This window comes from Chrysochloris asiatica, unplaced genomic scaffold, assembly GCF_000296735.1.
Source record: "Chrysochloris asiatica unplaced genomic scaffold, ChrAsi1.0 scaffold00092, whole genome shotgun sequence".
NCBI classification, from domain to species: Eukaryota; Metazoa; Chordata; class Mammalia; order Afrosoricida; family Chrysochloridae; genus Chrysochloris; species Chrysochloris asiatica.
Window position 1 is genome coordinate 6492334 of NW_006408610.1, and position 10205 is coordinate 6502538.

At 45.9% G+C, this 10205-nt stretch overlaps 1 protein-coding gene across 4 annotated transcripts in view; it reads left to right on the top strand.

Moving 5' to 3' along the window:
• Positions 1-6307: 6307 nt before the first annotated feature.
• The window catches only part of PKM (pyruvate kinase, muscle), a 19457-nt gene continuing 15559 nt past the window's right edge, over positions 6308-10205 (top strand). Inside the window, exons 1-3 of one of the 4 annotated variants that reach the window (XM_006866524.1) lie at positions 6308-6418; positions 8556-8722; positions 9513-9604. In XM_006866524.1, the coding sequence (XP_006866586.1) occupies positions 8569-8722; positions 9513-9604 (246 nt within the window). In that variant the 5' untranslated portion in view covers positions 6308-6418; positions 8556-8568. Of the gene's footprint in view, positions 6419-8553; positions 8723-9512; positions 9605-10205 lie in introns of those variants that run through there. The other 3 variants (XM_006866525.1, XM_006866527.1, XM_006866526.1) reach the window with 3 other exon arrangements.

The window sequence follows — 10205 nt, forward strand, 5'->3', positions numbered from 1 at the left end:
GCCCCTTGTATTATAAACTGATAATACTTAGGTTTTAATTTATTTTTGCTTCAGCTTTGATGAAGGCAAGTCAGGATGTTCTATCTTGGCCATGAACTTAGACTGAGTTCAAGGTAGAAGAAAATTACTCCTTTTTGCATTCTGTTTCTGAATCACTCCAAATGTCCTCAGTCAAATCCCAAGTGTACACCCCAAAAATGAGCCGCCCCTGTGAAGGAATTTTATTGCAACCTTTGTGAAATGCATAAGTAATTGGTTTGAGAAAAAATGTCATTGAAGATCAAGTTGCCACTTTATGCATGAAGTCTGATACAAATATGAACAGAGCTATGTAAATAAGTCTATGGAGACCATTTTTGGGAGCTTGAATTTACCTCCAAGAACCAGACTTTGGCTAAGTGAAAGTGGTGCAGTCTCAGCAGCTCCTTTTTGGCCTTCTGAAGCTGCCAGCTTGGCTCAGGGCTCAGGGGAGAGGGCGGTGCAGTCCTGCTTCTGCAGTGGTTTGTGCCTGTCTGCACGTAGGAGGAAAAGCCTGGCTGCAGTACCTCCGGTGGCCTCTGAGAGCACTCGCTCCCTCTCCTGTCCTTCCCCAAAAGCTCTTGGAAGCTGGAAACCTCCCTTTTCTGACACTAGCAAGTTGTGTGTGGAAGACAGGTTGAGTTTGTGGTGGTGGTGGAGATGCCAAACCTAGTTGGAATAAGGCAGTGAGCCTCCTGGTAATAGTATTTCAAGGAAGTGGACCAGCTTCTGGTTAAACTCAGAAGTCAAAAAAACTTTGTTTGGAGGGAATCTATCCCTCCTGAAAACATTTAAACGATTGAAGTCTCACTGAGTCGTGGCCATGGAACATAGGACAGAATGTGTCCGCATTGCCCATTTGGGAGGAACCTGGGAATGTGACTGAGGTAAAATGTAGGAACGTAGCAGAGACGTCTAAACAAAACATCTTTTGTTGGTTAGCTTTAGAGAGATCAGCAAACGTCACTCATCACACTGGCAAACATTTTAAAGCCAGACCATATCAAGTGTGGGAAAGTAGGAACTCACATTATTGGTTTAATTATTAGATAATAATAAACCACTCTGAGCAGCAATCTGGCAAAAAAAAAATTTTTTTTAATGTAAAATAAATATACCCTACTGCCCAGGTATTTCTAGGTACAGTATATAGAAGCTAATGCATGCATAAGGATGCATATATTAGGAGAGTTATCTTAATATTGAATAATAGGGGGAAATCAAGTAATGGGGGTGGGGGCTCCTAGTAAAGGGGCACGTAAACTGAAAGTTGTTTGGTTGCACAGTGGTACAAATAGTTAATGACCTCAGCTGCTAATTTAAAGGTTAGAAATTCAAGTCCCTCAAAGGTACCTTGGAAGAAAACCCTGGTGATCTTGTGAAAACTCAGCTATTGAAAACTCGGGAGGCACAGCTCTGCTCTGACACAGGGCATCACCACGTGTTGGAATCGAGTCAGCAGTAACTGGTCCGGGTATATACTAACTGAATGGATCATCAGTGAAAGGCTGAGTTCTTCAATGACACATGTACGGTATACAACTTACAGTCTTGATTTTAAAACAAAGTACACCTATACTGAGCCTTATATTTTGTTTTAAAATGAAGTCTGGTGTGGTGCTGTGGGATAATGCACTGGACTGCAAAGTCAGTTTGAACTGCAAGATCAGCAGTTTAAGCTCACCAGCCACTCCTTGGAGATCCTATATAGAGTTGCTATGGCAGCATAGCAACATAGATACATAGCATATGGTGGAGTGCTGTTGAGTCAGTTCTGACTCGTAAATCTACAGGAGCAGAAAGCCCCATCATTCTCCCATGGAGCTACTGGTGGCCCTGTGCATAATTTTATGTAGACATACATACCAGGATACAAAATTCATGACAGGAGGTGGGGAGAACTAGAGGGGCCTGACGAGGGAGGGAGGATGAACTCATGTTGGGAAAATATAATAAAAAACAAAATCTGCCTCAGAAAACAAATTGCATTAAATCAGAATGTGATGTATCACAGGCAACCAGCTAGAGGACTCCAGCTGGCTATCCACATTTACATAGCCAAGTAGAAGAAACCCATTTCAGACACGTTCATAAAGGAAAAGAATTAGTCCTCAAATAGGAGCTCTTGACAGCACCAGTTGCCACACATCGTTTATCCTAAATTCACCTCCTTACAGAGTTGTTCTTATGTGCCGTCAAGTCAGTTCCCACCCTATATACAGTTTCCAATGAGCAACTGATGGATTTGAACTGCTGACCTTGCAGTTAGCACCACACCAGCCCTTCAGTTATGTGATAGCCACCACTGTTTGTTAACTGCTTATATCCAAAGGAAAAATACTCTTCCTGGTACTTGACAACAATAAAGTGTTTATGACAGGAGGTGGGCTGGGGCAATGTATTCCTTACTGATTACATTTTAAAGAGAGAGCTTCCAGTTCCTTGAGGAAATATTCAAGAAGACTTCTTTGAAAGGCAGAGAAGAAATAATTATCGTAAAATTTCTAAAGGAAATGCCCTAAGAGGATAGAGGAAAAATATTCCCCTTTTTGTATCAGGGAAAATCATATGTGTTGGACTTTTCTTTGTTTCATAAAAATAGGAGAAAAGCAAACCTGTGAAGGTCATTGTAGGAAAACCAGTAGTACTGACTTGCTCGGTGGTCTCAGCTCCCTGCCCCCTCCACACACAGTGATGCAGGGTAGATCCTCCTTTCAGAGCTGAGCCAATGCCTCACTTTGCTAAGACCCTTACTCCTCTAACTACACCTGACTTGGGCGGTCCACAAACGAGGGTTCCAGGTCCTTTCTTTTCTTCACTGCTTCTAATGATTGGGTATCATACTCAGAAGGCAGCTCAGGAACCTTACCAGGGCTTTTACATGATTTCCCAGGTGAGTCTCATGTGAAATGTGCTTCCTTTACAGTATAAGGACTGGGTGTGCTGTAGCATAAACACTCAACTACAAGGTCCATTTGAACCACAGAGTCTGCAGTTCAAACTCAGCAGCCGCTCATCGGAAACGCTATACAGGGTCACCATGAGTTGGACTTAACAACGATTCAGTATAAATGGGATGGAAATGCAAATTATCACGTGGGAGTTGAACAAGAATGAGCTGTTTCAAAGTCCTGGGTTCACATGGTTTTTGGTCTCAAGTAGCTACCTTCCATGGAGTTTCCAAGACGCAATGTTAACAGGAGCAGACAGCATCATCTTTCTCCCACAGAGTGACTGGTGGATTTGAACCACCGACCTTGCAGTTAGCCGCAGTGTCTAACCCACAGCACAACCGGGGCTTCCTTTGAAGAAATACGAGCAAGGAAGTTTTGTGTAGCCTGGTAACACATCAGCCTTTACTTTCTGTAATGGAACCGATTGAGGGTAAAAAATGGGCTTCACTTTCAGAACTTCATCTCAAAAAAATACTTAAATTCCCTGTCTCCCCCCATGTGTAAAAATACACGCTGTTGATAGCTAACTGTAAGAGGGTGTGTATGCCAGACCTTACTAAGATTTGCAGGGTTAGCCTGTCACCCATTTAGATTTCGTTGCTACCCATAATCATATTAGAGCCCACTTTAGAAAGTCTGTTTTTCCTGATTCCATCATGAGAAAGGTGACTAGCTCTTAGAGAAGAGGCCAGCCTTAATGACTTCCCAACATAATTAGGATGCAAACTTTCTAATGGATGCTGGAGTTTTGGTAATTTGGGAGTTAAAAGGTCTCCATACTGACTTGGTCCCAAATGCCTTGCCCTGGAGTCGATTCTGACCCTATACAACTTCCCCAGAGGTTTTCCAAGACTCAGTTTTGCCACTGACTGCCACATCTGTCTCCTGCTGAGCAGCTTTTGTGGGTTCGGACTGCTAACGTTTTGGTTAGCTGAGCACTTCAACACTGCACCACAAGCCCTCCTTGGGGATGTAGCAAATTGGTATCAGAGCAGAGAAGACTTGCAGTGTTAAGGAGGGAATTGGCCTCAGGTGCCGTCTCCACTGGGCAGTGCACTTTGATGAGGTGGCTGGTGGAAAACCAGCTTGTGCAGATGTAAACTCCTAGGCCTAACTGCTTTATTGGGGGAGAATGATTTGGGGCTTGGTGAAAGAGTTGGTAGAGTGAAGCACTCTAAAAAGTGGAGTGTTGGGTCTGTTTTTTGCATGTTTTTTTATGATTTCTTTCCCCTGGTTCCTGAAGAGTGGCCAAATAATTGTGTCTTGCACAGATGGAGCTTGTTTAGAGAGTCGGGAGCCCCCTGTGATGGGAAAGAGATGACTTGTTGGGGGCATGTGGGTCTGTGTGCCTGTTGGCCTAAGGTTCTAATGGTGTCTCCGGTCTCACAGAAGAAAATGGCTCTGAGGAGGATCCTACTGCAGGGGCTCAGATGCAAGAATAAGGCTCCGATCTCTGGGCATGGTGCTTGGCACTCTCAGTGGATCCACCGGGCCTCCGCTGCTGGCTGTAGGTTGACTCTGCATGTCTGTGCCTCCCAGAAGGAGGGTGCAGTAGTGACTTAGACTGCTGCAGGCTGGGCTGCATGTACTGGCAGGCACTATCCAGATGACCACTGGGAGAGAGGGAAGGGAAGTCCTTTCCAGGTCCTGCCTCGAAGCTGGGCAGTCATTCTGGGCCTGGGTGAGATTCCAGATGGTGTTTCACATGCAGTGTGAGGTAGGGGATTGGGCTGGGGAACTTGTGCTGTGGAGAAGAGACTTGCAGAGGATCTCAGAGGCAGGCAGGAAAGCTTCAACCCTCCCTTCCAGACACGCTGAGGCAGTACAGAAGTACCGGTCAAGACAGAATGGGGCTCCAAGGAACCTGAGGGAAGAGACCAGTTGGTGACCTGAGGAGGAGACACAGGTCTCTGGCCTGGTTATGGGCCACCAATAAGTTCCCATTCATCGCGATTCTGTAGAGGGCCTCTGAGGAGCGGCTGGTGGGTTTGAACCACTAACCTTATAGTTAGTTGGCAGTCAAGTATTGACCATCCAGCGCGCCACACAACTGGTCTCTGGCCTTGTGGGGGAGATTTAGGACCTAAGGGATCTTGGAGGAGTCCAGACAGATGGCTGACAGGCAAGCTTGTTTGATGGCTTTTGTGTAAATCCACTAACATACAAGACACAGTTTCATTTGTCACTTTTGTACTTACTAGCATAATCTGAGTAAAAATTTCAAGTATGTAGGCTTCAGATTTAATCCAAGGTGGTGAACTAAGGCTTGTGTTTGAAGCCACACAGCACTGGATCTAAGACGCAGCCCTTTCTATACCTGAAGGTTTGTTATAAAGCTACACGATAGACTTAAACAGGAAAAGAAGTCGGTGGATTTGGACACATAACTAACCTGTTTGGAGTAGAATTGTCCTGTGGGCCATACTGACAGTTTTTGTCACTGAGAGTGTGCATGGCTCCTGATACGACTTCCCTGAGCCAATGAACTGTTCTGCACTATGCACTTGTGATCAAGGACCTGGGACATGACTTGTCTCTACCACATTTAAGTAGAATATTCCAGAGCTGTATAGAGTGACGGTCTGAACTGGGAGATTCATGTTTCATTTCTTTTCTCCCAACAATTCTACACAATGCCTGTAAAAATACAGCATTTTCAGAGAGGGTATAAGGTATACCTGTCTCTTTTTTATAAAAATCACTACATTTAATAAAAAGTGAGAAATTGGCATCCTATCAATCAGATAATATTCTGTTAATGTTCTGATCTATGTCCTATTTAGTCTCCATGTTTGCTTTATTGCCCTCCCCCCCTCCATAAAGTGGGAGAGGGTGAATGATAGGCTCTTATATAGACTACATTGTTAGTTAACCCTGGGTTTAAAGGAACATCAGGGGGAAGGCCATCTTTGGGAAAGCATAACAGAGCCCTTCTAAATGCACAATGGTCAAGTGTGCTCAACTGCTAACTGAGAGGTCAGTAGTTCTAACCTACCCACCGCTCTAAGGGAAAACAATGTGTCAGTCTGTTTCCATAAAGATTCCAGCCTTGGAAACCCTGTGAGGCGGTGCTGTACTGTCCTTAGGGTCACTGTAAGTTGGAACTGACTGGAGGGTATACAGCAACACAAGGGAACCAGGAAGGGCCCACTTTAACCTGTGACATTTATTTTTAAGTGTTTGTGCGTGTGTGTATTGGGAGGCGTCTATATGTTTTCAGCCAAACCTTTAGGACCAGGTACCACCAGGAAACCTGATTGTTAAGGTAATGTCTCCATTACTCAGAAGGGCTTTGGTTACACTCAGCTTTTACCTTAACCCTTGTACAGCTCTCCAGGGCAAACCTTACTCAGCTCCGAGCGGTCTTTGCAAGTGGGGTCAAAGAGCCACCCTGCACCAAAAAAAGAGCATTATGTCACCGGAGACCCAAGACCAGACAACACAAGGTATGACCTGACCATCAGCGGCCCCAGTTCAGCCTCTGCAAGGAAACCCTTGTCGCAAGTCAAGAGAAGAAAGTGTCAGCTGGCGATTTTATAGAAGGGTGGGATTCGTGTTTCCAACCCATTCACGCAGGACTGATTTTGCTCACAACACATTTCTGGGACCCTAACCCTAACTCTCCCTTAGGTGCTGCAGCAAAGCCTTTGTGTGTTTGTGTTGCCTGGCCCCACCCCTTCGGTTGTGCTACTTCCGCAGCCAGTCTTACTACGCCTGGCTGGCTGCTCAGAAGGCCTGTGTGTCCTGCCTCAACAAGGGAGTGTTGTTAGAGAGGGACACGGTTAGTAATTCAGAGGCTCCTCAGATTGGGGAGTGGAGGCAAAGGGGCCTTCAATTAGACCGGCCCTTCTGCAAACACTGGGAAGCTTCAAGTCGTAGGAGAGTGGCCACCAAAGGTCCTGGAGGAGAGGATTGGAGAACTTGTATTGGTAGCTAGTGTGTGAGGGTTAAGAATGCTGATTTCTCCAGTGTTAAAAGTTTGGATTCTGTACTTGAGGACTGTTAGCTGCAATTTTCAATAACTTATAGGAGTCCCGGTGAGGCACTGTAAGATAAGCACTGGGCGGCTTCACTGCAAGGTTGGTGGTTCAAACCCACCAGCCACTCCTTGGAAACTCATACAGGGTGGCTACGAATCGGAACTGGTTCTATGGCACTTTACAACAACACAGGTTGTTTTGTTTGTTCGTCATTGGTCACAAAGCCCCTTGGGCTTTTATCAGACCTTTGTTGAGATGGGAGGGTTCTGGATTTAGGCTCATACTCAACTTAAGCCATCCCCTTTTCCTCCCCACTCCCTAAGGGAAGAGGCTACAAAGACAGGGATGGAAGGAAGAGTTAAGGGTCAGACATAAGGGATGCTTTGGTGTGAGGTTCTGAGGTTGAAGAAGAGGAGGTGGGGCAGAGAAAGGGCGCTTGTTCCAGAGCCTCCAGCTAAACCATGTAGATTTAGGGGGTTTTAAAAGAATAACCCTTGATACGAAGACTTGAGGAAACGTCTGCAAGTATGAGAAGGGTGTCAGGCTTCGAGGTCACATCCTTACCTGATGGTTTGGAAATCAGCTCACTAACAGGCTGAGTGAGTTCAGTTGTAGAGTAGGTAATGAAGTAAAGCGAAGGTCAGGATTGTGGCCTGAGCTGGTTAATGATCCAGAACAGTCTTTGCTTCTGGCTGGGCCTTTGGGCCTTTCTTGTCAGACTTTGAGAGGGATTTGGGGTGGTACATTAGAAAGCTAGTTGGGGAAAATGTACGAAAACTGTTCTGTCGTCACCTTGTAGCTCTCCTGATGGTGAGTGCTTTTAGAAGCGGACCAAGCACCACTGTGCTTTCTTTGGTTGTGTGCAAATTGATTCTCATATCCTAAATTGCTCCTGGCCAAAAACAGTATTGGGGAACGGGGGACGGGGATGGGGGGTGGATGGAAGAGACTGTAAAGGTACATTCTTGGGGTTCTGGCTGGACTTTGCTTCCTGTCAAGAGACTGCTTTTGTTGCCTGTCATGGGCTGAGACCTCCTCTTGGCCTGGTGTGAATCTAAAAATGAACCCCCAGGGATTTGGGGTAGAATTCCAGAGCAGGGGAGACTGCCTGGGCACTGGTTGGGTTCACAACTAGGGAAAGCACTTGGGCTTGTAACAGGGTGTTGGCAGAGAGACAACGTGGGTGTCCTACTAACCTCAAGATATTTGTTGCTTTGAGACTCATTGTACAAAGAGAAAGTAGAAGTCAGTGGTTGGTTTCACTAGAAGGCTAGGAACAGCTTCCTTTTGAGGGAGCTCTTTCCACGCATGTAGATGTTGTCACTTGTAGCGTAGGTGGGGGTAGCCATCACTGGAGATAGCAGCCCAGGGTAAGGGACACCTACAATGGATTCCTTCAGTGCCTTTCCATTTCCTCAGACTCATGAGCCCTTTGCCCAATGCAAGGAGCACCCACATAACTAGAATGTGGTTGGGTTCCCTCTGGCTTGTGCACAAAGTGTGCTTATTGAGTTAATTTCTCAACAGAAGAGTTTCTTGTGCCAAGCAGTATAGCTACCACCTGGGTTTATCAGACTGACCCTGTTGATTCTCCTGGACCTAGGACCCCAGCAGCCATGTCGAAGCCCCATAGTGAAGTGGGATCCGCCTTCATTCAGACCCAGCAGCTGCATGCAGCCATGGCCGACACGTTCCTGGAGCACATGTGCCGCCTGGACATTGACTCCGCACCCATCACGGCCCGAAACACTGGCATCATCTGTACCATTGGTGAGTGCATCCCTCCCCGCCCCAGCCCTCCACCTCCTAATAGCATACACAAGTACTTCACGAGACAATGAAAAGACTAAACAAACCTGGATGATGGGCGAGATGCTTCACAGAGTCACGTGTGAAGTCAGGTGATAGGAAGTTTAATAAAAAGTGTTCTCTATTCTGTTAGAGTCCTGGTGTAGCGCTGTAGGATAAGCATTGGATTGCTAACCATAAAGTTGGCAGTTCAAACCCACCAGCTATTCCTTGGAAACCCTATATAGGGGTGCTATGAGTCGGAATCAACTCGAGAAGGCATGTAACAATAACAAAATACAGTATTGTCTGATACAGGCACATTGTTGTTAAGTGCTGTCCAGTCAGTTCCGACCTGTATAGGGTTTCCAAGGAGCAGCTCGTGAGCTTGAACCGCCAACCTTGCAGTTCAAACAGCTTTGCAATCTGACGCATTAGCCGACACCAGGACTCCAAAAGCACATTAGAGGGTCTCTTTTGAGGATCTTTGTAGGAACATCTCAGACCCAGTAAAGATCTATAGACATGCTCTGTGCATTCAAAATTCTGAGCTCAGGACATCGGGCTGGGCTTCTGTGAGAGCAAAGAAGAAGGCTGGCCAAGCCTTACCTAAACAAAACGCATAACTAAACCCACTGCTTTCTTTGAATCTGCCTTGGAGCAACCCTATAGGACAGTAGAACTGCTTCATAGGGCGCCAAGCAAACTGGTGTGTTGAATGGTTAACATTTGTGGCTTTAAAACCCTCTTTTTTTTTTTTTTTTTTAAATAGGCCCAGCTTCCCGGTCAGTGGAAATGTTGCAGGAGATGATTAAGTCTGGAATGAATGTGGCCCGTCTGAACTTCTCTCATGGAACTCATGAGGTGGGCCTCAGCTGGACACTGTTGCTCCTGGGGTGGCTTGTAGGGAATTAGGGATACTGGGGAGAGGACTGGTGCATTGTACCTTTAAGCCACTGTTGGCACAAGCAAGTGCAAGTCTGGGTGTGATAGCCAATGGAAAGTTATCTCATTTCTTCCTCCCCAGCCACCTCAACTGACTATATCTCCATACGCAAACAGGGCCTCCTCTTACTCTTTGATGGGCTCTGGTTTCCCATAGACCTGTGCTGCCATTAGCCTTCACAAAGCAAAGTGTGGAAGGATTCTCCTGGAAATCCCTCTAAGCCAATTAAGTATCCTGGCTTAGTCCCTTAGCCTGGCCTGTAGTACTGAACTGAGGTATAGATCCAAGATAACTAGTGCAGAAGAAGGGTTACTACTAATGTATTAAAACAACGTCCTTTTGATTCATTGTGATCCCATGTGACAGTAGAACTGCCCCGTAGGGTTTTCTTTTCTTTTCTTTTTTTTTTTTCAGGCATACATAATAAATTACATCTCCAAAGGGCACATTCTGCAAATCTGCTCCTGGCCACCAGTTCTTAGTCCTTCTCTTCTTAGTTGATGAATCTAGAGTCCTCAT